Here is a 27,936-nt window from a genome sequence, read left to right as displayed (position 1 = left end):
ATTTGGTCTTGTATTATGTTTTAAAGTGCTTTTAAAAGGCTGGACTGGATTGGAAGCTGGACAAATTCCGACATCATTTTATGGGTATTTATGATAGACAAGGACAAGGTACCATATATTTTTATAAAGTGGAAGTCCTGTAATATATGGTTGCTGAAATTACAGCTGCTATGTTTTAAGGGTATGTCTGTAACAACTTTGCACTTTTAGACACGGAATATCTACCTATTGCTAAATAACTCAGCCATGAACTTCAGTTTGTTTGCAATAGTGCTAATGCTAAAGTCAAACTTGCTAAGGTGAATTCTGAACATTTTCCTTAACCAAAGATAAAATGTGTTGTTCAGTGGCAACGACTGTCTCAAGGTTAAGAAACTTAATTTGCTAGCGAGACTGACTTTAGCAAAGCTTCTCTAAACAGTCATTTCAGGTCTCGCTGGAAGTTAAGCAGGATTTAATAATATAACTCGGTTATTGATTTTGGTTGGTTTGAGTACATCAAATTGCATGTATCACATTTGAGAGTAATTAATTATAGACTCAAATTTTAAATTTAATAAACAGATCCGCTGTTTGTCAAAAAAGGAATTTTTCTTCAAGTTCTGACAAACACTCAGTTTTGTTGAGGCATGTCTTCGTGGAAGCAATAGGCGCCTTAATCTCAACATGTCTCAACAACTGCAATCAACTTTATGCTGGTGTCAGTCAACCTTTTTCACGTATTTGGCTTGTTTAAAAATCATCCTGTCTTTTAAGTTGAACCCAGACTAGAGCACATCTCATTTGGTAGAACCTTAGCGGAGATGAGGGTTTTCCTGTTGTGTTCTCGCAATCTTTGGATTACGTTGCCTTTTAAATATTCAACAGACATTTTTTCCTCCTATTTTTTTTAAGTCTCCTTTAAAGCCATTGTTTTTCAGCAGCATTTAGCCTGGTGTGAGTCGACATGCTCTTTTTAGTCAGAATCAGATTTATTGGCCAACAAACAACGAATTGCACCTCGATATTAATGCTCTCACAGAGTCCAGTCAGAAGACCAGTCCAGGGGCCACTGGAGATAAGCACCAGCAAGTGTAAGCAATGGATAGATGACAAAAAATGTAAAGGTGTATCAATTCTTATGCAAGGCTCTGTTCTTTAGGAAAAAAATGCCATTGTTTTTTTGTTTTTTTTATCAAGCAGCATGTTTTTGGTGGAATCTGAGAAATAGAACAGTATTTAACAACAACAATTTCTTTTTGAAAAGTTATTTAATGCACTGATGCAGAATAGTAGCACTGATGAATCTGACCATCAAAAATGCAAATGGATGGCTATGCATATTATTTTTACAAACTCGTTAGGTAGCAAAAAGTAAACCTGTTTGATTGTTGGCAGGATTCAAGGACAATGGACTCGGGTAACAGCAACATTTCTCTAAATTGAGTTTCACACTGTTGTAGCAAGTTTCTGACAACACAAATCGGGTTGCAGTACCCGGATTATTTAAAAAAAGTGGTTCATTTTGACACAGTGGTGATCAGTGCAATACCGTTTTAGGCCAGTAGAGAGCAGTAGCTCCTCACAAAGTCGTCAAGCCTATGGCATCTTAATCTTTTCATTTGCTGCATATGCACTCACATGCAAAGAGAAAAGTTATATGGCAAACCACACAAAGGTTTATAAGGCATCAGCATTGTGTCTTTGTTTTAACTGACAGTATATAGGCAGCATTTACACAGAAAGGAACTGCTTGACTGAGACCTCCTCCGTCAGCAGGGTCTCATAAGGTGTTAGTACTCTCAGTCCAGGGGCTTTTTTGGAAGATCTGGGACAGGTGTTGTGTTTCCATTGGGTTGCCTTTTGTTATTGTTGGAGTAGTTGGTTTTAGAGCTTCTCCTATTAGTTGGCCGCCTGTGGCGTCTCCTCTTTGCCTGACGAGAATTGGGTTGTTTTGATTCTTGTACTGGTTCTAGTTGCACTTTGCCACTCTGGGCATCCGAGGACTCGTCAATGAAGGCAAGGTTCTCTGCCAAGTAGTCCAGAGGCTGCGGCTGGACAGGGTCCGGAGGAGCCTCCGTTCCTGGAACCCGGTCGGTCTGCGTGGCCTGAGAGTCTGTTTCTGATTCTGATCCGGATTCTGATTCAGAAGAAGAATAGGAAGAAGAGTAAGATCCAGATTCGTTCTGACTCTGGTTTTGCTCTTGTTTTTCTCCTGGGGCCCCGTTGGCCGAGTGGCTGTGACCGTGACTGTGACTGTGACCATGGCTGCGATGGCGGTGCTTTCGCCGGCGACGCTTGAAAGGGTCCTCTAAATTTCCTGGAATACGAAAGTCCACGGACATGTTCTGGATGTTCTGGGTCCAGTCTGTGGCATGGGCTCTCAGTTCCTCCATCTGAAATAGAAACAAAAACTTTAAGATCTGTATGGAATGTCTCAACATTTTTAAACTCTACTTTTGAAATAAAATATCCCTTATGTTTTAGTTATTTCATGCTTTGCATGCAGAACAGTCTCTTCAAAGCCAAAACACTCTTATAATGTTATTGGTAATGGTAACTCAAGACACTGGAGCTGATGTAGCTCATGGTAGTCCATACAGTAGATGGAAAGAGACCCAAGAAACACTTGAAACCATTGACCATCATCTACCATAGTACCTTCCCTCGTTAAAACAAAGGATGATGTGCAGACAGCAGGAAAAATACAGAGAAAGGAAGTACCTCAGCCCTGGTCTTCTTTGATAGAACCCGGAGCCAGTTACCGATCATTGTCAGGACAGAAGCAAAGTATGCAAGACCCAGGAGGATCCAGAACCACACCAAAGGCTTGTACCAGTACTCTGGCAAAAGGTTCTCTCCTATGCGGGTCATAAATTCACCTTCCCCTTTGATACAAATACAAAGTATGCAAGGGAAAATGTTAACGGAATCCATCCATCCATCCATCCATCCATCCATCCATCCATCCATCCATCCATCCATCCATCCATCCATCCATCCATCCATCCATCCATCCATCCATCCATCCATCCATCCATCCATCCATCCATCCATCCATCCATCCATCCATCCATCCATCCATCCATCCATATGAGACAAAGTAATCAATAATTCATCCCTCGCACAAAATATTTGAATAATTAATGATGCTGTCTGTGCATTACAGAACTTAATGCATTGCAACTGACAAGTATTTATGGATGACTAATTAAGTCACATTGCTATTTGTCTACAGATTAATAATTTCATCAAAAACATACCAAAAATGGTCAAACGCGTCTGTTCACTTGAGTTCCTGTGCAGTCTGACATTAAATCAAAGAAAGCGTTAGCGATTTTAGGACAGTTAGGATTAATGTTTCTTTTTGCCAAATACCAGAATAATGAACGAGATTTTTTTTTTTTTTTTTTTTGGAATATTTTTAAACTCTCTTCAAATTCAGAAGTTTACATATGTCTCCTTAGCATTTGGATAAAAGGTCTTCAAACTGAGTCTAAGATTTTGGGCTTCCTACAAGCTTTTCACAGTAGTTTGTTGTAATTTTGGCCGATTCCTCTTGACAGAACTGGCATTATGGAGTCAGGATTGTAGACTGTCTTGCTTGCAAACTTTTTCAGCTTTACCTATGAATTTTCTATTGGGTTGAGATCAGAGTGATGGCCTTTTACAAAAACTGACTTTGTTGTACTTAAGCAAATTTGAAACAAAACTGTCAGTATGCATGGGAACATTCTCCAACTGGAAGAAATGCTTTAGCTTCCTGGCTCATGTCTTGTGATGTTGCTTTAATATTTCCGCAAAAATGGTCCAATGGCCAAATTTAAAGACATATATCAAAGCATATTGGAGTCTCTTTTGGGGAAAAGTGCCACTTTAGAAGAAAATGCACTAGGGAAGCTACTCAGTCATCCAAGACATGACAGTCCTAATTACTTAAGTAGCAGGCAACTAAAGAAGCATGTTGAAAGAGAAGTGAAACAGTTTCCCACTAATTAAGAATATGTTAAGGAATGACAGGTAAGTCAGAACTGTTTGTTTACCTGCAACATAGTCACCAAAGCCCACTGTGGTCAGTGTGATAACCACAAAGTAGGAAGATTCCAGAAGGGACCAGTTTTCCACCTCTTGAAAAACCAAAGTGGGCACAGCAAGAAAAAGCAAGCAACCGAGCAGGATGGACAGGACTGCTGAGATCACACGTACAACAGTAGGACTGACGCGCCACTTCTGTCAACAAAGTGAGATAACGTGGTATAAGACAAAGAAAAACTTAAAATGAAAGGAAGTGTTTTCAATATTATGAAAGCTTCTGACCAGGAAGAGCTTCTCTATTTTGGCAACAGTGTTTCTCAGCCCGGTACCAAGATGGTCACCAACCCCAGCAAGCAGGATGCCGAACATTGGGATTCCCACGAGGGCGAAACAGATGCAAAAGAGCTTTCCTCCATCTGACTTGGGGGAGATGTTTCCATAGCCTGTACATGTCAAGTCAGAGGTGAGGAAGCAGCTTATTTAAGTCAACGCAGTTATATATATATATACGACACGGTGAATGTTTCAGCAGACACCTACCGATGGTAGTCATTATTGTCCCTGAGAAGAAAAGAGCACTGGCTATATCCCAGTTCGTGGCAAAGGTTTTATTGAGTATAGCAGCTTCAGCGTCCACTCCCGCACCTACAGACTCAAGCACTTTCTGAGAAGGGACAAAGCACAAGAGATTAGAAAGGTAAAGGTGCTTTGAAAAATGCAATGTTGGTATAAAGGTCTGTGAACTAGAACTATAATGGCTCACCAAGAAGACTATCGCTTCCATCTATTTGTAAGGGTTCACATAAATGAGGCATAGCTGGTTGTAGGAAAACACAACATTAAAAACAGTCCATGACTTATTCACTTGATTGCAGTCACAGCAGCAAATGTGTTCAAAAATATCTTTCTCCTCACCAGACACAAACAACCCCTTTAATATCCACTCGCTGTTCCAAGATTTTCTACTTATAACTTTGTGGCTTTAGGCCCAGAACATACTAGAGCAAAACTTTGACTAAACCAGAGAGTTGTTTAGCATCCAACATGTGGCTCAATGAAACCTGACACACAATACCAACTTGGGGCAGGGATCGACATCTGAGGGATAACTGCAAGGGCTGCCAACACAACCATAAATAAGAGGACCGCAATTCTTACATAAGCTGTCGTTACCTTACCTAGTCCTGTTGAGTAACTATTTAGATTTCTTCATGTGGTCTGTGAATGCATGCTGATAATAAAATAATCCTATTTTGTCATGCTTCATTATATACTATTTGATACTATCAGTAAATCTAATGATAATAGCACTGTAAAAATGTTGAAGTAAAAGTTAGGTAGGGTGATTTCTACGGACATAGCATAAATGTTTTCCTGTTGAACTGGACTGTTCAAGGTCGCTACCAAGCTAATTTTCTTTTAGCTAATTCTCGTCTACCAAGCAACATACAAACATGCCTTTTTTTCCTAATCTTCCGCTTTTTCTCTCTCCCTGAAGAAGAAGTTCTTTTTTGTGACATTGTTTTGCTAGCTTATCTTCCACTTTGCTTTGGAGGTTTGAATACGAAAAGCACAGCAGCTCATACTACCGTTGAAACATGACCTACCCTGGCCACCAGGGGGAACCCAAGAGCAATTTATTATTTCTTTTTGCCCATATGAAGAATAACTTTATAATGAAATTGCTAAAAAAAAAAAAAAAAAAAAGAAAGAACGTCTAAAATTTCATTCTTATTTTTTTTTCTTAAATGTATGGCAGATTTATTCCGTTCTTTGTTTCTATTGCCTTTTCATATTGATATTGTTTAAATACAAAGGTTTATTTTATGATTTCTCTGAGGGGGGACAATTCTAGACTTTTCCAAGACTGTGGGGGTCCGTTCAAAAACACACATCTAATGTTTACTGTAGGCGCTAAAGGACATGACGTGTGTGTATATGTCACAAATCTGGGATACCTTCTGGCCCTGTCTGTGTAGAAACAGGTTGAAGTCAACCTGCTGCTGCTACACCTCTAAACTGCTAAGCGAGGCAAAAGCTATGCAATGGTTCCAGGGTGTAATGTATTGATCACAGATGGTTGGCGGATTTGAGACAGAAACCAAATGATGAACCACTGTGTTGTGGTACATCAGGCATACTTCTTACCATTAACACGCACAGGACAGGTCAAAGATGTCACACACTCCCCATGTGATTAATCTTTTGGGATGGGACACGTCACATCCCATGCGGACATTTACATCGAATCTACTGAGATCCACTTCACTCCTCCTTTGGTTTTATTTGCAAGAGTGAATATTACTGGCTTGAGTTGTGATTTATAATTAGCCAGACAAGCTAATTGGTCTTTGGCTTGTCTAAGAGACATTTGATGGAAATGTTTTGTTAAAGAGGCTTGAACAAGATGCTGTGACCTATTCCCTCCTTAGTATGTTGATATACTTACTCTGCTCTTGCTTCATTTTGCTCTGTGATGTTTTGAAGACTCAAAAGCTTTTAAGATCACCCAACGTCTCCACAGCCTTTATGAACAGCAGAGCAATTTAGAGCAGAAATGGAAAGGAAATTGAGTCTGCTGATATGAAACCATGAATTATCATAGAGACAACATAAGAGTAATGTTTCCTACTGGTTTACACCCGAACCAAAGGTCATCCTACTATGACTGGATGAGCCATATCTCAATTTCCCTCTAGACATGGACATCTTCTAATGTTAGACTTCATACTTCTTCATTCATTTGATCTCTCTCTAAAATACTTTACAAACTTCTTACTTCTCTTCCATCCTTCGATCGCGTTAACCTTTTCGCAAATGTCAGCCATTGCACATGTAGACAGCATAGCGAGCTAAAACAGTCATTTACGATGTTCTTTCTGAAGCGAGGACAGGTATCTTTGGATCACAACCCGGTGGCCAAACCAGCAGTGTAAATTCTCCGCCTATGTGTGGATCAACTTTCCTGTACTTAGACGCACTCTGCAGCAAAACCAGTGTCACATAGCTGCTCAGATCCCACCTGTTATCTAGTAGAGTTATGCAGGAACGCTGCACTGCTACACAGAGCTGGGTCTCTATAGATCCGCAAAATAGAGACGCAGCGCTCCAGTGAGTAAACAACATCTGCAAATATGTAAAATATTCAAACATTTTTAATCTATTGAACTTTTACAACATATTTTGTCTAGAATCCTCTTCAGGTGACCATCAAATGCAGGTCTTATTGTTAGTCGGCCATTCCAAAATGTTGTATTTCCACTTGTGAGGTCCATTAACAAGTTAAGATTTTGTGTTTTTTCAGAGTGGAAAGCTGAAGAAAAGAAGAAAAAGACTCATATTGAGTCTAAACATACATTAAATGTACATTAAATGTATGTTTAGACTCAAAGTGGTGCTAACTAGAATCTTTCTTTTTCTTCAGCTTTCCACTCTGAAAAAACACAAAATCTTAACTTGTTAATAACTAAGTAAGCCAATAATGCCTTAATATTGATGAAAAAGTACTAGTTATAAATGAAGTAATCAACCAGTGAAAAGATATTTTTTCCTATTAAAGATAATGATATGGTTACACCTGCCACTAGTATCTAGTGTCACCAGTGGCGAAGGCAGAGACAGTTTGCCAGTCACTGGTCAACACAAAGCAGATGACCATACACACACACACACACACACACACACACACACACGCACACACACACACACACACACACTATATATGTAACTATATGTAACACTGTGGAACCTTTTGTATCCTGCTCCTGGCTGACACCTTTATATAATGATAATTCATTTAAAAACACTACAACTTGAATGAATCAGCAAAAGGTTTCAACAAAATACTACTGCAGTTTTTTAATTTTCTGTTTTTTTTTTCTTCCCATCAAATTTTTTGCCAATTTGTATGATTCATTTTTGCAATGAAATATTCCAAATTTATTTCACATGAAGCTGTACATAAGTTGGATGATTTAAGCGAGTCCCAGAAACAGCTAAAAGTTTAACCGCAACATAAAAAATATAGTTTTTAAAATTTAAAATAGAGAATATTTATGATTCTAAGTATAATAATTTTTCTTGAGATAAAAAAACTGATTTTTATACAATCCAACACATCCTAAAATTGAGTTGAAAGGATAACAAAGCTAAATACTTCTACTGTAAATGACAATGAAATAAGACTTAAACAGAAGCAGTCTTGCGACGTACAGTTCAAAAGAGACACGGACACGACGTCCCGCGATTTGTAGAAAAAGAAAAAAAAAATTATCTGTAAGTGACAGAACAAGTGGCTCCCGCCTCGCCGGGTCCAGCTTTACCTGCACGTAGTCGTTGAGGGTGTACAGGTCAACGCAGGAGTTATTGAACAGGAAAGCCCGGGTTTGGTCCATCAGCACCGCGTGCTCTTTTTCCTCCAGCGGAGCCTCCAGGGAGCGAAACACCAGCGCTCCCATCACCAAGTAAAGGAGCACCATGGTGAAGATCAACAGCAGGGTGGAGCAGCGCATGGCTGCGCCGCCGCTCAGTCCGAACTCAGCCTGGTGCCTCTCTCTGCCGCCCTCAGCTCTGACGGGGCCTCGATCCCAGCTGCTGCAGCTGAAACATCAGCAACCACAGAAGCGCGCGGGTTTTATTCTGACCACACGACGTCTGAAAGTGGCTCCTGACTGCCAACATGCCTGCAGCAGGCAGTCCAGTTACATCAGCTGCACCAGGCATTAAATCAGCCCGGGCTTTACTGTACCGCTGACACACAAGAAGATGGAGGGGGGGGGAATCTGTCATCTGGCCTGCCTGGTGACACTCTGAACAGAGGCCATTGTGTGTCTGTTTATAAAACGTCCACGATGCGTGTCGTGAACCCAACAGATGGATCAAACTCACCTGTTGGCCCTCCTTATCTGCCCACGCCTTCGCTCCTTTTTCGCATCGGCTCTTATGATGGTGTCCCTGGACCCGTAGTCGATGGGGAACCCGTCACCCTCGCACTCCAAGGAAGGGGACACTGCACGGGGAAAGACACACTTCAGACCTTGATGTCACCAATCAAACCAGACTTTCCCCATCCCTATAACTAGTGGCAAAGTGAAGCAAGGTGGAGCTTTCTGAGGAGTGTGTGGGGTGGGGGGTGGGGGGTTCTGGCTCTTTATCATCAGCCGGAGGAGAGAGATGTGAAAGAAACAGGTTGGGTGGGATGACGCTGATCGCTGTTGGCTCAGATCAAGACAGCACTCTACTTTATTAAACCCCAAAACAAGAGGATGTGTGACTCTGCACAAGTCCACCGTAGTTAAACTGCAGCAGCTAAATGTCATCAGAAGCTCAGACGCCGAGTAAAGTTTGAGATGCTCTAATTTGGTTATCATCCTGAAAGGCTTGGGTTACCAGTTGCGATCCTAAAAGCAGTGGACTGCATGCGGGAGGCGGGGGAGCAGCATAAAGGAGCACAATTCCCTGAAGTTCAGAGATTGTAGCTCTTTAGTCAGCAGATCTGTTCTGGTCTGCATCCAAAACTTAGAGCAGTAAACTGCCACACAGTGACAGCTAAACAGACGTGCACTCTAACCAGTTTTACAGCTGCTGGGAATGCACAGAGGAACTGCCCGCTTGCAAATATGAGCACATCTCAGTCATATATACATATATAAATGACTAAAAACACAACATGATGCTAGTTTGTAGTCACATTTTTTTATGATAATGCTGGCACACATTTGGAGTCAAAATTGAAACTTTTACACGCTTAACTGAGCTCCTCTGCGACCAGTCGACGTGAAATTGCCAAGCGAATAAACACCTCAGAATGCTAAGCACGCTGTGAGACACTTGACAGAAGGAAAGTGTAATATGCACTGCGTTAAATGCCAACAGGGCTGCTGCTGCTGCTGCAGCGCAAACGCAGCCCTGCATAACGATCCACTTTTATTGCCACTCGGGAGTCCATTTGAATCCATAAGTTTCAGCCTGACAGATGCTGCGGACGCTTTGAGGCATGTGCGCTTACCTCAGACCCAAAGGAATCCAACGAGAGGAGCGGCGGCGGGGATGGCGTCCCGTGGAGTTCAAGCAGCCGCATGCAGACAAGTGTGTGTGAGAAAAGGAGCGCGGTCGGGTTGTGCTGAGCACACCAGAGAGGGGGAAAAAGGTGCTCAATCAAACGGACTTTACACACAGAGCGAGAGAGGGAGTTAAAGAGAGAGCTGGGATGGAGGTTTGGCAGTGTAAGTCAGGCAGTTTTTGGTTTTTATTTGTATTTTATGAAAGATTTACTAAATTATTTACTTCATTATTGTGCAATTCTTATTTTACTTCGCAAAAAGCAATCAAAACTACTAGAAAAATCCCCCAGCAGGAGTGAATTGAGTTGTACTGTAGCAAGTTGGTCTATCAGTGCCACATTTATTTATTAGCTCACTTAAATCCTATTTAGTCTTTACTTATTTATTTACCTATGTGTAAGCCTTCGGTCTAATACCAGGGATTTTTTGAGTTCCTGTGCTTGAGTCCAGTGAGACCTGGCCAACATACACATGCTTACATTCGTACTATTTCTGGCTCATCTGCATCAACCTAGAGTTTCATTCATCGGTCTTCAATTTCATTCTCCACTTTGATGGCTGGCGCTGCACCACGCGCAGAGGAAACTGGAGTCCCACAAACAGGAAGGTCTTCAAACCCATTGACCTTTTAGTCCGTTTCCCACAATAAATCCAGGAAAGCTAATGTGTTTTATTGAGTTTTAACGCAACACACCAACATGAGGTGGAGCAGTTGAACGAAACTGAGTTCAGTTCAATTCGGTAATAATTTATTTATGCCCAAAGGGAAATTAAATGTTGTAACTCATATCATCAGATTATTTTCAGAGTCCAAGGTGTTGCTGTGAGCAGTAGCACTGCTAATCCCCCTCGTTTGCTTTTGCTGCTACTCTTTTTTTTTTTTTTTTGCACGTTCTTCTTTGCAAAGTAGCTCAGGCTCGGTGAGAGTTCATGAAAAGTCTCAGTGTACATCAACTTTCAAATTCTCTGATTTAGGACTGGGTCATTCACACTGATGAGTATATTTCGATCTAGAACATTGTTTCTGAAAGTGCAGGCCGCAGTTGAAAATGTTTGGCTTTTGAAACTCAGAAATTTCCATGTTTTTTTTCCAGAAAATCTCTGGGATTAATCTCAATCTTTACTCATCTCCTTGGGTTTTTGGATGACATTGTAAGATATATGTGCTCTCAGGGAGATGGATATATAATCTTCTGCAGGGTTTTTCCCTAGTAGTTTCAGTTTGTGAACATTTTTTGGCTACCAAGAGAATCTGGTGCGCATGAGAAACCAACTTTTCTTCTTTTCTCCATGTCCCAGGAGCATCCAAAATGGCGGTCTGGGGGACATTTGTAGAACCTCAAAACGATTTCGGGTGGAAACTTAATTACAATTCACACGTAGCTTAAGTTCTGTGACGGACTGGTGACGTGTTTGATAATGGATGAAAATGGCTTAATTTGGTTTGATGGTCAGATGCAGATACACATAAAAAAATCCGGGGATGTGATTTCAAGTGATGCTTTGTCTTTTCAAAGAAGATACAAATTAAAATCTTAAAAACAAAATTCCTCCAAGTTTTTGCTTTCCATTTAATTTATTAGTAAAAGGGGGCCACAAACACATAGTGACTTTTACAACAAAAAAAACAGATTTGGGAATGCCCGTAACATAAATTTGGCAAAATATTGTAAGAGTGAGCCATATCCTGTTCACTGTTCTTATTGTTGAAAATACGTTTCCGTGGCTATCTTTGTGGGGACTTTCCATTGACGTCCATTCATTTCTACAGCCTAAACCTTACCTTAACCCTATCCTTTACATACCTAACCTAACCAAAACTCAATTCACACCCTTAGTGCGAAATCTGAGCCCTGAACCATAAACAGCGTTTCCCGTTGTGGGGACCAGGCTTCGGTCCCCACAAGGAGCAATTGGTCCCCACAATGTAGTGTCAGGAAAATGGTTCCCACAAGGTATTACAAACAAACGCGCGCACACACACACACACACACACACACACACACACACGCACACACACACACACACAAAAACAAAAAAAAATCTAGAAAATTAAGATCAACTTGACAAAAATACTGGACATGATTTGCAGTTACTTTTTTAAAACTGGAAGAAGTTTTTCATCTTTCAAACCTACAAAGATTTTGATTCGCTGCCAACAGGAATCACGAAATTAGACTGCTTCGAGTATTAAATTAAAATATTGTGTATTTAGTTTATAGTTGAGCAGGTAAAAAAAAAAATATAGTTTTTGCTATTTTAATAATAAAAACCAAAATATTTTGCAAGTTCTTTCAACTTGGAGCATTTTTGACCAACGAGGCAAAACGTTTGGACACCACGGCCTCAAATGGTCCTTGAAGCTTGGTGCGTTTTTCTTCCATCTCCCCAGATTTTAATGCTCGGTGAACTATTAGCCACCCTCAAGTTAAATCCATCTTTTTCCGTCTGGCTCCTGAATGTCTGTCTGCATTCATAACCTCCCCTCCACCTCCCACTTGTGACAGATGGTTCCCTTATGGTGCGTGATCTGATCAGATGGCGCTACAATGACTTTAAAAATAAGAACAACATTATGCGTGTGTGTACTTTGTCTCTATGACAATTGTTTTCAGTGCGAGCTTTGTGGCTTTCTGTCGCATCAGATAACATGTTCCCCGTAATCAGAGAGCGATTATCACCCTAAATACCGGTTACCATGCTACCAACACATCTTCAGCTGTTGTGCATCAGTCAGTCTCATTCGCTCCTTCGCTCTCGCCAGTTCCTCTCGTTTCTGCCCCCCGGCGGCACTTCACCGACGCTCTCGGTGGAATCTGACCGAGCGTCCGAGAATGTGTAAATATTTTAGATAAAATCTATGAGTTGTGGCCGAAACTGCAGAGAGAGGTGGTTCTACAAAGAGCCGAGACAGAGAGAGAATATAAATGAGCTTTTGACGTTCGCATCAGTTTAAAAACGATGTGAAACCGTCTAGTACTACTTTGTGTTCAACCCGTCACAACACGCACTAAATCAGTTAATTTGTCATTTCCATTTGCGTGCTTGTTTGCCTAATCTTTAAAGCCAGTGCTGCTATTTGATGTTAATTAGAAGCCGCCATTTTGAAAAAAGTTCAACAAGCATTTGACACACAGTACCATGCTGTTTGCTTTATTTTTTTTTTTTTGCTACAGGGAGTTTTGCTTGTTTTCTCTGAGCCTAATTATTAATGTTTTGTAAAGTGATTTTCCTCTGTTGAGACTTCATATTTCATTTTATTTATCGTTTTCTTTCTTGAATATTTGAAATGTCTTCCAGTTCCAGTGTTAAATGTTCTTTGGAAAGTTTATTGATCTCTGAGACCGGGTCCTTTCATTATCGTGCCTTTGTTATTACATTAGCTGAAAATGTTGTCAAAACGACAATATTATCATTGATTGCAATAATTTCTGGGACAATTTATCCATCCATCAAAACTGGTTAGAGTGACAGGCCTACGTTGTGTTTCCTAAGATTAAAAATAAATCAAAACACATTGAAGACTGTCAAAATGTACATTTTAACCGCACACCTCTATAAATTCTGTATTAAATTAATTGGTTGCTCATTTTGCTGATTAATAACGTTTCTAAAACAGTCCTTGTAAAGGCGCTGCGTCATGAATCACAGCTCAGCGCCAGGGTCGCCGAGTTTGAAACGCAACGTTCACAGCCGATTGATTGTACACGGCTGCTGCGGCGCCAAAAAGCGCTAAACTTTGAGTTTCTACGACTGTTATAGTGGAAGGAACATCGAGTAAAATGAGCTGAGACGGACCCGATTTCAACATCTTCATCTTTTCCTGCAAACTCGGGAAACCTCCGCTGGGTTTCCCGACTTGCTGAGAGGCAGAATTGGATTTATTTTATGCACTGCACCTAATAAACTGTTAAATACATTTAGCCGCTTCAATTCAATCTGCGTGAGAGCTTCCGTCTGTCCGATCTCGGCAAAACTGAACTCTGTCCAACTGCAGTGAAAGAGGTGTGCCGTTGCTTTGAATGCATAAATTACTTCATGAGGGAGAGAGAGAAGAAAAAAGTTTGATGTTTGGCAAAACCTTAGAGAAGAGCTGTATTTTATTCTGCAAAACAAAAAAATACTTTAAAAAAAGTAACTTTTTTCCCCGGTTCAATCATTCATGTCAAGTCACACAAACTGTAAAAGAGTTAAACAAAGAAATTGAAATTCCTCTTACTTCTCGTGGACCAGTGACTGCACCTCCAGATGTTGGTCCAGTTAAATGCTTTGTTTTGTTCCTAGCAGCCAGATAAATACGTCCATCCAGCAGTGGAGACGGATCCAATAAAACATCTGCAAGACCTGCACCGGAGCAAAAGTTTGCTCAGACTCATTGACCTGACGACAGACGCGCTCATAATTACCGTAGACATGAAAAGGACGGCAATAAAAAAAAAAAAAAAAACCGAAGCAGACAGAGGAGAGGAGAAGAGCTACGCCGCTATTATGAGCACTTTATTTTCAATTAAGCCCTCGTGCCTCCACAGCGAGCTACACTTTCTGACAGATTTGATGATGCGGGGACTTTCTCCCGACTGGAAATTGCGTGGTTAGCAAACGTCGGCAACTTTGGTCATTTGAGGGAAGACGTGTTATCAGACACGACGAAATGAAAGAAAGGACAGAAAAAGAAGATGGAAAATGTATACACTTTATTTTACACATGTTTTTACTTATAATCATGTAGAATATAAAAAATGAATAAATGTCCAATACTTATTTAATAAAATATTCAATAAATTCTCAGTCAGTGGTGCCCCGTGGTTGAATGGTGCCCTGGGCGACATCCCTTATACCTGTAGTATACATGCAGGGTTGCTCCCAGTGTATTATAAGCCTGGAGGGCCACCAGGCTTTACTTGTGCCCCACCAGGCTAAGCATTACTTTTTTTTTTTATGTTAGCATTTTAAGACGTTATAGTTGATGTCCAGGTATTAATCTTCAAATCTTCCAATAACTCGTTATGATCAAGTGATATTTCCTGTCAACTTTAAACATTTTTTGACGGGCCGGGCTTAGCAAGTTTTCTGGGAAAACCCAGAAAACCTTTGGTTTTCTTTTTCTCAATAAAACCTCATGAAGACTGAAATATCTCATTTTTCTTCCACTAGCTAGAACAGATTACTTGTTTTCCTCTTAAATTGACCCAAAAAAGGAAAGCATCAATAGCTTTTAATTATTTGCTTATTCATCACATACATATTTAATTTCGCAGCACTGGGAGGGATCCAGAAACGCAGCAGAAAGCTGTTTCACTGAGCAAACGACAGGTTTTTGTTTTTGTTCAATAATGTCTTTTTATACATGATTACATGCATGAATAATGAATATAAAGAAATGATTCTGACTAATTAGACCAGGACCTTCTGCAATGGATGTGAATAACTTTGGATGAAATGGTAATCAATGAAATTATGTCTTTAAATGCAGATTTAATAACAAATCCGAGTTTTAGTTTTTTTTCTGGAATAATTACATTGAATTCCACAAAATAATGACATTAAAAGTATCAGTAATGTCTTCAATTAAGTTTTCAGGTAATTAGGCTGTTTAGTTTGCAGACCTCCGAGTATTTAGTCTGGTTAAACACTCCACACCTTTAAATCCCGTTCATGTTGGACTTTTCTTTACGATGATGACGACACCGAACCTCCGACTACGTAGTCTGAAATGCTAGCCAGCTTGGATTAACATCACATTTCAATATTTTAAAGGAAATTAATTAATTTATATCAATAAAATGCCAGGAAACTCAAAGTGCAGACAGGTGAGCTAATGTGCTAAAACAAACTTATCTTCCACAGTATGTGATATTACTAACTGAAATGACACGAATGTGACTCATCATCCAACACAGCAGCTGCACAGTAAAGCCAGACCTTCGAAGCTGCGTGCATTTGACACGTCCTGTTACACCTCTTATTGATCCGCCCAGGAATCTACTTTACACTTTAATCCAATGCCTGGAGAAAGCTTTCAGACGCTGAGAAACTATCAGGACGAGGGAAGGATCTACAGTAAGGCGAGTGAAGGTGTGGAACGACAGTCGCGTCAATGAGACGCTTTCAATTTCCTTTGCTCGTCATGACTCCGGTTCAGATTTACTCTTGGTTTCATTTGCCCAGAACATATTTTTATGGAACATTTCTGTGTTTTAGAAATACTGTTCTGGATTTTATTCATTATCATGATTCCACACACAGAGGCACATTATTTTTTCCTGAAAAAGCAGATATTTGTCTTCATAATGTTTAACTAAAGACTCCAAAAGTATCTATCTTCTCTAATGAATAATAATAAAAAACATTGAGTAATGACAAATACACAATAATTAAAAGTTGTTTCTACTCTCATTTCAATTTAAAGGTTAGAAAAGGGTTTTTTTTAGCATTTAGCAAAGCTAATTTGAGCTTCATCTTATTTTTTTAACTCTCTTATAAGTGTTTTTATGAGCATTTTTTTATTACGCCCCTTAAACTAGGATTTAGTCTGAGTTTTGTTCCATATATGTAAATTTGAACTGGTATGACAATGTTGGTATGACAAAGTTCCTTGAAATGATTATGAATGATACTTAATATGCATTATTGAAGCAAGAGGTACTGATCAAACAACTAATGAAACACTTTGGATGCATTTTGACTAATGAGATTTCTTTCTTCCAGCTACTTATTTTCATTCAAAACCTTTGTTTACATCAACATGTTATATTTATTTCAAACTGTAAATGAGTAAATACAATAAAACTTATGCGATCTCTCGCTAGAACAAAAGAAAGATCTGATTGCGTGTTGCTTTTGCAGGTTTTCACAAAATCCCATAAACATTTTGCAGCTACTTTTGTGAAATCTCAAAGATTTAAGCGAGGACTCGGATCCGGCGTGTCGGGTTTTACGACAGGCATGTGCTGGAGACGCCTGCATCTGTCATGTTATGTTCGGGCCAGCCTCTCTTTATAGATTTTCAACTTCATTCCTGAGGCTTAATAACATAAAACTAAGTATTATTGCCTGTATTTTTGCACTGATGCTGACTGATCAGACTTTGACTAACCGGTTTTTCTTTACCCGTTTGATGAGTAGAGAGACTCCAAATCAATTTCCTGTTAGGGACAATAAATCACCCGTCGACCCAGAGGGAGGATAATTTACCTTCTCACAAAAACGGTTCATAGCCAAAATGATCTAAAGTAAATAAAAAAAGAACAAAAACTACATGTGATGGGTTTCTTTTAATGAATAGCAAGCTCTGGAATAGTCTTTACATTCGCCACATTGGGCTGCACTCGGTACATCACCACCCACCGTCCGGACATTTACACACACTTCAAATGCTCGACTGTGAAAATGTGAAAAGCAGTTCATTGATTCCGACAGCTTAGCGCTCCCTTCAATCTTCAGGATGTTTTCTTTTTTTATTTTATTTTGTTCCTTCACACATCGCACAAATAATCTACAAGTTAAGAATTGAGATGCATTTCTGCTCTAAAATGTGCTAAACAAGAAAAAAGTCCCAAGGATTAGCGAGTTTTTTCCCCTCCCCGTCATGTAACAAATATAATCTCTTTTTTTTTATAGTTTGGAAGTTGCTCATCTTAAAATGTAAAAATAGACCTGCGTATTAAACAGATGTCAGTTCTGCTCATTAACATTCAAAGGCTAAAACAAGCTGTGCTTAACTGGACCGATACGGGGAAGAGCTGCACCATTATTCATATCATTATTAACACCCTACATATATATATATGTATGGAGAGAGAGAGAGGGAGAGAGAGAGAGGTCAGTATGTGGAATGGATAAATTAGAGCTGAAGACGTTTTGTTATTGTGGCACACAAGCAGCATTGCTGGTTTCTACCCCCTGACCTCTGACCTCCACTTTGCGTGAAATGATGATTGCTGATGTGAAGCTCCTCCTCTTCCTCATCCTGCTGCTGGGGATCAGAAGAGTTTGATCATGCTTTCTCTAGACTTCCCCACGCCGACCCACTTCACTGAAACGAGAAACAACAGCGTCGTTTGAGGACGTGAGCGGAGGGCCCGGCTCGGGTTTCTCCATTAGCCGAGGAGATCTCTTTACAAACCCGGCACTTGCAGGAAGTCCTCGATGAAGCGGATGTAATTCTGCGCCTGAGGAGGCAGCTCCTCGAAGCTCCGGGCCGACTCGGTGCTGCAGCACCAGCCGGGCAACGTCTCGTAGTCCACCAACACCCGCGTCAACACGTCCATGTTTGCTGCCGTAGCAAAAAGTTGGAGGAAAACAAAAACAAAATGCTTCTTTTAGGAGTTTAGCAGCAGAAAATGGATTGGATTTCATCACCCATCTGGGTAAAAGGCTTCAAATGTCCCATTTGTTGCACTCTGAGAAACAAACCAAGTGCTTAGGAAGACAAATTTTTTATTTGCTGCAAAACAGATTTGGAAAAACAAAGATGTAGCTGTTTCTGCCTGGAGGAGCTGATCCAAACAAAACCAGCACCATGTTTATTCACCAGGGCCCAGAATCTATACGCAACAGATAAAGTGTCTTCTAATTTATGAATAAATAATAAAGACATGCCCACTTCACGGCTTTTACGGGAGTTAAATATCAAACTGTGAAAATTCGGTTAAATATATTGTATTTACTTCACACATAAAAAACAGTGGAATTCAAGTAAAGTTTCCAACCTTTTCCAGCACCGCAAATTAAAAATATTAATATAAACTAAAGAAAACAGTTTCAATAAAAGCTTTTATATAATTTCTTACTGTCATTAATAAAATAGTATTTTCTACATTCTGCATTAGGGACAAGAAAACTAAAATAATGAAAAATGTTATGTCTAGACACCTGATTGGTCTGAGAAAGTTACATAAATAAAAAAGTTCTCGCCAGGTTTTCTGCCAAATTTCAAATAGAAATGATTTTGTTAATTCTAAACCAAGAAAAATATCGGCTGATTTAACTTCAAACATTCTTTAAGTATCTGGCTTCAACTGTAAACAACATTTTCTCCAAATTTAAATCAAGCAATTGAATTTCACATCTACTTGAAATCCAAGAATTTTTAAGGATTTCAAAGCAGCCGATACAAAACCCTGACAAAAAAAAAGAAAGAAAAACATCCAGGAAGACCTTCGAGCAGCAGGAAGTGCTCACCTGGGAAGCTCGGCAGGGGTTCGCCGTTGACCTTGTAAGCCACGCCCACTTTAATCTCTGGCAAGGTGTCCAAGATGTCCAACTTTGTCAAAGCGATTCTGCACAAACGAAACATGGCTGTGTTGAGCTCCCTGCAGAGAGGAGACGGAGAGAAGACACCGCAAAAACGGCTCCTTACGCCGAGAAGCCGTTGACCATGTGGGCGTATCGGACCAGAATCAGGTCCAGCCAGCCGCAGCGCCTCCTCCGGCCCGTCGTCACGCCGAACTCTCGCCCTCTGCTCTGCAGCAGATCGCCAATGTCCTGCAAAGCCAACAGGAAGTTAAACTACTGAAGCAGGAAGTTTATCTATGACTAAAGACTTTGGATTTTTGACTGTACAGCATAGATCTCTTTAAACGGACTGGTTTCCTGGTTTGGGTCTGATTATTAAACACAGTTCAAGAGAGTCCTTTTAGGCTCCTCCCACTTGAAATGTCTGGCCAATCACACAGCAGCTGTGGTCAGAAGCCACTTTAAAAAAGTTCTACCCAGAAGACGCGTCGAGAGCTCCACCTTCTGGGTTTTGAGAACAAAATGAGATCATTTGGTTCTTGAATTGCTAGGAGAGGTTAAGTAAGTCAAACTTAACAGCACAAACACACCTGGTTGGACGTCAAAGCTGCTTTTGGAAAGAGTAAAACTGTCTCACAGTAAAGGATCTGGACCCTTGACCTCTTCCCCATCGAAAATGGATGAAAGTCTGGTTTTAGCCAGAAAACCAACTATAAAATAAAATCCAATTGTGCCAAGAAGAGTGGTCGAATATTCAGCCTGGAATATGCCAGTGGGGTTTTCTTCTTGCCAAGAAACATTTATCCTGATTAGAACTGAAACGATTAATTGGCCTAAGCAATCACTGAAATAATTGTCAACTAATTTAGTTTGATTAATCATTAACTGGAGTATAAGACTCAAAAACACACTGTCCAATTATTAATTCATTATTCCAAAAATTAACAGATAAATCCTTCAATTTCACATGTTGATGTTGGCAGTTTGTTTTGTTTTTGGTTGTTTTGGTGCAGATGCCAAACGATCAAGCGTTCACTAAAGGAACGCTGAACATTTTTATTTTCTTACTCAAAAAAGCAAGTGAATTACTTGTGTATTTGCATGTTGTAATGCATTTCTGAAAACCCTTTAGTGGTTAAATAAAAAATCTGCAGAGTGTGCCTGTTTTTATCTGATTAATTGATAGAATAATCAATTACTTAAATAATCTTTAGTTGCAGCTCTAATGCAAATACTAGTGGGAGTGCAGACAGTAAGTCTACAATAAATTCAAACTTATCTTATTTTTATTATATCATCCAAACTATCTGGTGTACATCCATTCCAGCATTGAGAAAGAACTACTCAAAAACATAATTAAAAGCCTCAAATGAATATTCACGCCATCTGAGGATCAGGAGGCGTCAGACTTATTTTTGCAGAGCATCTCAGCGACTTCTGCTCCACAAATCTGTCAGCGACTGCATTCGGGTCACAGTTTCTCACTCACGTTGTCCTGCTCAGTTGGGAAAGCACCAACTCCCACCCGGGTCGTATAGGCTTTAACGACGCCGTAGACCCGGCCGACGTATGAGGGAGGCACGCCAAGGCCGGTGCAGACGCCGCCGACGGTGCAGTTAGAAGACGTGACGAAAGGGTACGTCCCTAAACAGAGTCACGTCTGTTAAACGGGGACAAAGAGAAAAGCCGTTTCCTCCTCGTGTGTTGGAGCGGAGTCTCTGTCGCTCACCAAAGTCGATGTCCAGTAGAGCAGCGTTGGCTCCCTCCACCAGAATTTTCTTGCTAGGACCAGTGAGGGCTTTGTGCATGAAATACACGCCGTCAGTCACCAGGGGGCGCAGTTTCTCTGCGTACTCCTACAAAACAATAGCGGTGCAGTTATACTCAGAAATTCACCTGAGCATCATTTCAAATGCTTTTGTTTGTGTTAAATTGAAATATAAGTGTAAAGAGGGAAAAACATAATAAATTACTTTGAGCTGCTTCAGTTCCCCTTTGATGTCGACGTTGAGGTTTGGATACATGGCCAGGAAGTGATCGGCCAACATCCGAAACCTGCAGAAGAAACCAGAGCAGATCTTAAAAAAAATAAAAAAGAAAATACTCAATTTACGACAGGAAAGAGAAGAGAGCAGGGAGACGACAAGGTTCTGTCAGGTTTGAGACTTTAGAGGTGCTGCCATCTGCTGGCCAAGGAATGCACAGCCTTTAGTTATATTCAGAAAACTGGTGATTTACTTGAAAAGTTGACTTTCCTGTCTACTTTTTCAGTATGAAAAAAGATTTTATAAAGTAGTGCTCTTAGATAAATTGTGGGTAATGTGAATTTAGTGTTTTATCACAATATTTTGTGATAAAGATTAAAAATGATAAAAAGTATCTACTACTTTTTTTTTTTTTAGCTAACTGGAACAGCATTCACGGCACCAGAAACACAAAAACTGCTATTGAAAACAACTTCCCATTTGTCAAAGTATCTATAATACTAAGCTGCAAAAATCAAAAATGGATTTAATCTTATTTTCAAATATACAAATATTTGCTGCCAGTTTTGTGGAACAAACAATGGAGAGAGTAGTAAAAACAACATTTCAGATGTCAGTTTTTTTAAACATTAATTGAAATTTATCGGGCTAACTACACGATAAACGTCCACCACTATATGGAAGCAGCAAGAAATTATCATTTTAGGAGATTTCCCCATAAATTTAGATGTAAAATCTTCTTTTAATAGCTACAACAGGCTTTTCACAAAGTAAATTCCCTGTCCTCTTTAATTTTCCACCTTATTCTAATTTTTGCAATATAGGATTCAAATTGTTCTAAAATCTGAAAATAGAAATGCATTCCGGTTTGAGTTTGTATGCTTTAGCGATAAAAGGTTTTACTCTGGCCCGGTTTTATTTTGTAGCAGCGGGAGGAAAAAAAATCGTCTCCTTGAATGGAAAACGTTGAGCTGGATGGTTGGAACTTGGACACAGTCGTCACTCACTTCTCTTCAAAAACCTTGAAATCTGAGACGAGGTCACAGACCCTCAGACCATTGCGAGCGGCTTTGGATGAGTAGGCTGGTCCAATGCCTTTCTTAGTGGTCCCCAAACTGGAGAGCAAGCAGATGAAAGAAAAACCACAGAAATAATTCACAATTTGAGACGAGTTGCGGAGAAGCACGTTCACATCTTGTTCAGGTAACTTATCAGACGTACTTTTTCCCTTCTTGCTGCTGCCGCTGCTGCTCCTGGATCCCATCAACAGCTTGGTGGAAGTTGAACACTAGAGGAAACCACGAGGACAACAATGATGTTTCCAGTTCAAAAACATGAAAGAGAACGAGAGAGGTAAGCAAACTCACCGATGTGGGCCCGATCGGAGATCTTTAACCTCTCCTCCCATCCCTGTAGTCCTGCAGGAAATGGAGAAAACGTCAACTCGTGTGTTTTTACACAAATCTGTCTGACCTGACCGGAGAAACGGTTTTTACCTTTCCCCTTCCGCAGATTTTTGTCAGCCTCTTCAAACAGACCTGGCAGGTGAATCACCACTCCATTGCCTGTTTACAAACGAGGAGGAAGAATTATTTTATACATTTAATATCCTAGAAAATTAATACTCACTGCATTTATGAGACTGCTAAAAAAAACTTATTTCAGGCAATAAAATGTTTAGTTTTCTTATTTTAAAAAGGAGGTGAATTATTCATTTGCATGTTTTAGTGTATTTCTTATGTTGGGTACAAAATGTTTAAGTGGTTAAATGAAAAATCTGCTGAATGTGCCACTTTTTTTAAAAATGCAATCACCAAAATTCAAAAATACTTTACTGATCCCAAAGAGAAACTGAATGCTGTAACTCATTCAATTCAAATTTTTTCAAGGAGTTATTGCAGATGGTGACGCTGTGGGCAGGAAAGATCTCTCGTAGCAGTCTGTAGTACAGCGGGTTTGAAGAAACCTCTGACTAAAGACATCGTTTTTCCACTAATAATGATAATAATCACTAGTTACAATCATACTCTGGTCGGATAAGAACAAAATTGACCTTTTTGGCCTGAACATCCTCTTCATGTCTTCAGTCAGAGGCTTCTTCCAACCCTCTGTAATACAGACTGCTATGTCAGAGCCTTCTTGCCCACAACAACTGTTTAAAGAATATGAAATACAACAACACTGAGATTACTAACGTAATTTTACATTTTTAAACACTGCCCACATGCTGGAACCAGAGGAAGGGGTGTTTGGTTTGGTGGTGGCAGCATCATACTGATGCCAATGAGAAGCTAGATGGAACTAGACAAAGGCAACCAGGGAGGAAAACTTTTTTGGAGGCTGTGAGAGAATCTAGTAGGACAATGACCCTAAAAACACAGACAGGACTACAATGGCACATTCAAAGTCTGGACCTCAATCCGACTGAGAATGTGTATCCAGGCTTAAAAATCTAAATAAATCACTCGCAGGCCCAAAACAAGGCTGATGGAGGCGGGGAAACATTTTTACGTCGAGTCCATTTATCAGTTCCACCCAGGGTAAACCGGGTCGTCCCTCAGTTCAGCTTTCTGCCAAACTGTACTGTCTCTATGGTTCAGTGCCCTCTGTTTACTATGGCGCTTTCTTATCTCTTCCTCAAGTGCGACTGAGGAAGAGATAAAGGAGACCCGCTGGAGCTCGGATGCTGTCCTTGTTAATGATGCCTTTATCATCCCGCCATCTTCTGTCCTGAAAGCGAATAAAAGCCTACCGATGAATGAGATTGCCTTCTTGTTGAGCACGCCGCTGGGCAGCAGGTGGAAGTCGTACTCCACTGAATCCACCACCACTGTGTGACCTGCATTGTTTCCTCCCTGCAAAACAGCACACAGCATGCAGCCGCTTTGTCAAGACAGTCCTGCAAAATCAGGTTAGCAAGCTGTAATATCATTTTCTGATTAAGCCTCAAAAGGCCGTGGCAGCTCTGCTGCTGGACAGGCAGGGGGATTGCATTTGGGGTAATAATTTCTGAAGCTGAGAGTGTGAAGAGCAACAGGGACAGCTGCTTCCTGCAAGGTCGATGCCTTACATAACTGATTATTCAGTGGCTATGCTTATCGGTGTGGTCACGAGCTCCATTCTCTAACCGTGTTGTTCTCGTGACTATGACTAAAAGAGAAAAAAAAGAAGAAATGAACAGAATAAAAAAAATGTCTGCTAACATGAAACTAGCCCTTCCACATCCGGGAGGTCAGGGGAGGTGATGACGTCAACGTCGGTAATGAATATGTAAAGGAGGCACGCGCGCGCGCGCGCGCACACAGACACACAAACAGACCGACTTCCACTCACGAGTGGAAATATAACTGTTAGTTCAAACATAAAAACGACACTGACCTAACATACAGTCGCCGTTAAGTAAAAACTATTGCGCTAACACGGTAGTGTAGTTTGGTACCTGGCACCTGCATACAATATCCGCATCCATAGCGAGCAAGTCCACAACTTTTCCCTTCCCCTCGTCGCCCCACTGCGCTCCGAGCACCACGGTCACTTTGTTCTGGGGCTCCCTCGGGGCGCGGAGCGACACGTCCTGCTGGACGTTCTCCCTGGGCCGCTTCACCACCGGCTCTCCGTTCAGGGAGGCAGCCTCCTTGCCGTTAATGTTAGCCATATTGTCGTCGGATGCCATGCTGCCCTCTCTCCTCGTTTTACCGCGTTCTCCCTCTGCTCGCGGGAAGTCCTGTCGTCCTGCACCGCTAGGTTGCGCTGTTTCCTTCAATTCACTTATTGTTTTGGGTAAAAAATTATTATTACTGGACGTTTTTAGTTTACTCTTTCGATACCTTTATCTAGTGGCTGTGAATGACTTTGGAAGTATAAAATAAAGTAATTATATTAAGTTTTAGCAGATTATCAGTTTATTAAAATATCGCGAGTAGCCAACGAAAAGGTATGTGACGTTATATGACGCAGTTTGCACAACTTCCGGTTGTTTTGCTTCGGTACTGAGATATGGGAGGCAAAACGTCATGTCGTTGAACTCTTGACAAGAGTCTCTTGTCCTATTAGATGTTCATGTGCTTGTTAATATTTAACTTTCTGAATTTTACACCAAGCTGTAGATCTCTAAGGACACATAAGCACATAAAGACAGAGGATTTCCCTGAGCGCTTGTCCCTGATAGAGAGAGCATGGCTGTGCTGAGAGCGTCCAAACAAGCCCTGAGGAAAGAGCTGAAGCGTCGGCTTGCTGCGCTTAGCGCCGAGGAGAAGCAGCGACAGTCCCTGGTGCTTTCACGCAAGCTGTTGAAACATCCTAAGTATGTCTCCTCACAGCGAATTGCAGTGTTTCTCAGTATGGATGATGAAGTGAGCACTGAGGAAATAATCAGAGACATGTTCAAACGGGGCAAAAGCTGCTTCATACCCAGATATCTGAGCAATAGCTCACATATGGACATGCTGGAGATCAACAGTCTGCAGGACTTGGAGAAGTTGCCTCTGACATCCTGGAATATCCGGCAGCCGTCGGATGATTGCAATAGCAGAAAGGAAGCATTGACCTCAGGAGGGCTGGATCTCATGTTGATGCCAGGCCTGGGCTTTGACCTCAGCGGAGGACGTCTTGGACGAGGAAAGGGCTTCTACGACACCTATTTGAGACGCTGCAGCGAACACCCTAAAAGGAAGCCTTACACCATCGCCCTGGCTTTCAAAGAGCAGCTCTGTGAAAAGGTTCCCGTGGACTCCACTGACGTCTTCATAGACGAAGTCCTATATGAGGAGCAGTAGCCAGTCACTTATGTGTACATCTCACATGATCCAGGATAATTCATGAATCACTTCCCAATTCAAAGGAATGACGGCATGAAGTCTTGTTTTTTTGACCTTCTGTATCAATGATGGTTTGATTTAACACAGTCACCATTTGGTGGTCATCCATAGATGACCTTCTAGCTGTGATGATGTATGTAATGCCATAATACTGTCTGACCTACTAATGAAAAATAAAATACAAAATAGCAAAGAACCAACCTGGTAATAAGACTCATAATTTGGACTTACAAGCTTATAAACAGTAGTTCCTCACGGTTATATATTTTCTGATCGAGTTTTAACAATTTATGACTGAGAAATGGTGCTATAAGTGTTTTTTTACATCGCAGTGGAACAATTTTAGTCCAATTTCCATTTTCAGGATTGTTTTACATCAGTCCCACTAAAGGGGTTTGAGCATGAACAACCTTTATAAAGTCATGCCGCAACATCTCAGGCTGATTTAGGTCTGGACTTTGACTAGGCCATTCCTAAACCATCCTTATGACCAGCTTTGTGGACTCTCTCTTTGACATCACATTGATATTTAGGGTGCATGATAACAGAATAATCTTCTTCCTGTGTCATTCAGCTCAAACCTCCATTTTGACCTTAATTCAACACTCTGGCCCACTGCAGGCCGCTCTTTGTGATGTTCTGTCATGCAGGCAGGTGGCAGTATTGGCCACATATTGACATTTTACATATGAATCCTTATCTTCTCTATTCATTGTTCGTATTTTAAATAGCCCATCTTTCACTAGCTATCCCTGGGAATAGATACAATGGGCACCATTAGTCCTGTAACATTTCTATCAAACATTTTCTGTTAAAACACAAAATATGTTAGTTTTAGACTGATGAGTTTAGTAGTAATGTGGTGTATAAAAAGTAACCTGGGTTATTTATAACTATTCTTGACAAATGTGGTATTTGAGTTTGCATTAGTCATACAACACTTTCCCTGACAAATGGTGTGGTAGTCACTAACCAGCAGGAACAGAAACCTCCTGATTTGGGTTTAATGACTTTAAAATGGGCATAAGGATAAATGTGCACTTGAGGGTTTTAATTACCAGCTTTTGACTGAGCCATATGATATACAGAAGAACTACTTAGGGCTTATCTTAGCCATCTACAGCTTTGAGCACAACATACTAATAATTTTTTTTGGGGAAAAAAGAACTTAAAACATTAAGAAATAATTAAATACAAGCTCATGTAACGCTAGTTAAGGCGAGGAACTTGACTACGGCCAAATATCGTAAAAGGCAGTCAGAAAGGCTCGGATGAGGAGCCCGTGTGTGTGAATAAAACACCATCAGACAGTAAGTAAGTTTAAAATATTGTATTCAAATTCATATATTTAGTATTCAATAGTAATAACATTAATATTTTCCTATAAGTATAAACAATAAATACAAGGGGAAAACGACAACAAAAATAAACCCTGATGACACAAGAGTTTTTTCTTTTATTCAAGTCCGTTCTTTTGTATGCAGGGTGATTAATGGTCCATCAATCAACAATCAGAATGTTTTGAATCCATGATCAAAGGCAATAGGTCAAAAAGAAAAGTAGTTTTGTTCAATAAAGTCCTACCGCAAAACTGCTGTGATCCAGTAGCCAATTTGGGTTGAAACAGGGGGTGGGTGAAAAAAAAAAAAAAAAAAAAAAAAAAAAAAAAACCTGCATAGGCCAGGTCATAAATAAAAAAAAAATAAAAATTAGCATTCACATTTAAATTGTTTTATTGCTATCCAAAATAGATAAACATTCATAAAAAAAAGAATAGTTACTATATTCCATAAAGCATTTCTCAGGAATAATTCAAATGAA

At 40.3% G+C, this 27,936-nt stretch overlaps 3 protein-coding genes across 5 annotated transcripts; 1 reads left to right on the top strand and 2 right to left on the bottom strand.

The window, feature by feature from the left end:
• Positions 1-1,231: 1,231 nt before the first annotated feature.
• Positions 1,232-17,246, bottom strand: kcnk4b (potassium channel, subfamily K, member 4b). 3 transcript variants are annotated; one of them, XM_088012244.1, is made up of 8 exons: positions 10,022-17,246; positions 8,902-9,022; positions 8,337-8,613; positions 4,555-4,678; positions 4,297-4,457; positions 4,023-4,209; positions 2,704-2,867; positions 1,232-2,375 (listed from the first exon to the last, which is right to left on the bottom strand). In XM_088012244.1, the coding sequence occupies exons 3-8, from the start codon at positions 8,523-8,525 to the stop codon at positions 1,782-1,784; spliced, it is 1,419 nt and encodes a 472-aa protein (XP_087868370.1). In that variant the 5' UTR covers positions 8,526-8,613; positions 8,902-9,022; positions 10,022-17,246; the 3' UTR covers positions 1,232-1,781. The 3 variants fall into 3 exon arrangements, with proteins under 3 accessions (XP_087868370.1, XP_014850816.1, XP_087868371.1); XM_014995330.2 differs by lacking the exon at positions 10,022-17,246 and having other exon boundaries at positions 8,902-9,539; XM_088012245.1 differs by lacking the exons at positions 8,902-9,022; positions 10,022-17,246 and having other exon boundaries at positions 8,337-8,895.
• Positions 17,247-17,331: 85 nt separating this feature from the next.
• On the bottom strand, positions 17,332-25,035 carry adss2l (adenylosuccinate synthase 2, like). Its single transcript, XM_014995383.2, has 13 exons — positions 24,738-25,035; positions 24,051-24,153; positions 22,795-22,863; positions 22,666-22,716; positions 22,520-22,586; positions 22,306-22,413; positions 21,287-21,368; positions 21,043-21,169; positions 20,803-20,957; positions 19,438-19,562; positions 19,260-19,357; positions 18,202-18,351; positions 17,332-18,111 (listed from the first exon to the last, which is right to left on the bottom strand). The coding sequence occupies exons 1-13, from the start codon at positions 24,969-24,971 to the stop codon at positions 18,059-18,061; spliced, it is 1,422 nt and encodes a 473-aa protein (XP_014850869.2). The 5' UTR covers positions 24,972-25,035; the 3' UTR covers positions 17,332-18,058.
• Positions 25,036-25,117: 82 nt separating this feature from the next.
• On the top strand, positions 25,118-26,311 carry mthfs (5,10-methenyltetrahydrofolate synthetase (5-formyltetrahydrofolate cyclo-ligase)). The gene has a single exon (XM_014995426.2). It carries the CDS (start codon positions 25,474-25,476, stop codon positions 26,071-26,073), a length of 600 nt encoding a protein of 199 aa, XP_014850912.2. The 5' UTR covers positions 25,118-25,473; the 3' UTR covers positions 26,074-26,311.
• The last annotated feature ends 1,625 nt before the right edge of the window (positions 26,312-27,936 follow it).

This window comes from Poecilia mexicana, unplaced genomic scaffold (assembly GCF_051168715.1).
Source record: "Poecilia mexicana isolate PSO_F unplaced genomic scaffold, ASM5116871v1 scaffold_14, whole genome shotgun sequence".
NCBI classification, from domain to species: Eukaryota; Metazoa; Chordata; class Actinopteri; order Cyprinodontiformes; family Poeciliidae; genus Poecilia; species Poecilia mexicana.
This window is presented reverse-complemented; position numbering and strand designations above follow the sequence as displayed.

What these genes read in the sequence shown, in the direction of transcription:
- kcnk4b (XM_088012244.1), bottom strand. Translation starts at nt 8,525, where the DNA reads ATGCGCTGCTCCACCCTGCTGTTGATCTTCACCATGGTGCTCCTTTAC. An exon ending in CCCTCAACGACTACGTGCAG is followed by an intron (nt 4,679 to 8,336) that starts GTAAAGCTGGAC and finishes GTCCCTTCTCAG; the next exon opens with AAAGTGCTTGAGTCTGTAGG. An exon ending in CAAAGAAGACCAGGGCTGAG is followed by an intron (nt 2,376 to 2,703) that starts GTACTTCCTTTC and finishes TTTCTATTTCAG; the next exon opens with ATGGAGGAACTGAGAGCCCA.
- adss2l (XM_014995383.2), bottom strand. Translation starts at nt 24,971, where the DNA reads ATGGCATCCGACGACAATATGGCTAACATTAACGGCAAGGAGGCTGCC. An exon ending in TTCAAGGTTTTTGAAGAGAA is followed by an intron (nt 21,369 to 22,305) that starts GTGAGTGACGAC and finishes TTTCTTCTGCAG; the next exon opens with GTTTCGGATGTTGGCCGATC. An exon ending in ATGGTCAACGGCTTCTCGGC is followed by an intron (nt 19,358 to 19,437) that starts GTAAGGAGCCGT and finishes TCGTTTGTGCAG; the next exon opens with AATCGCTTTGACAAAGTTGG.
- mthfs (XM_014995426.2), top strand. Translation starts at nt 25,474, where the DNA reads ATGGCTGTGCTGAGAGCGTCCAAACAAGCCCTGAGGAAAGAGCTGAAG.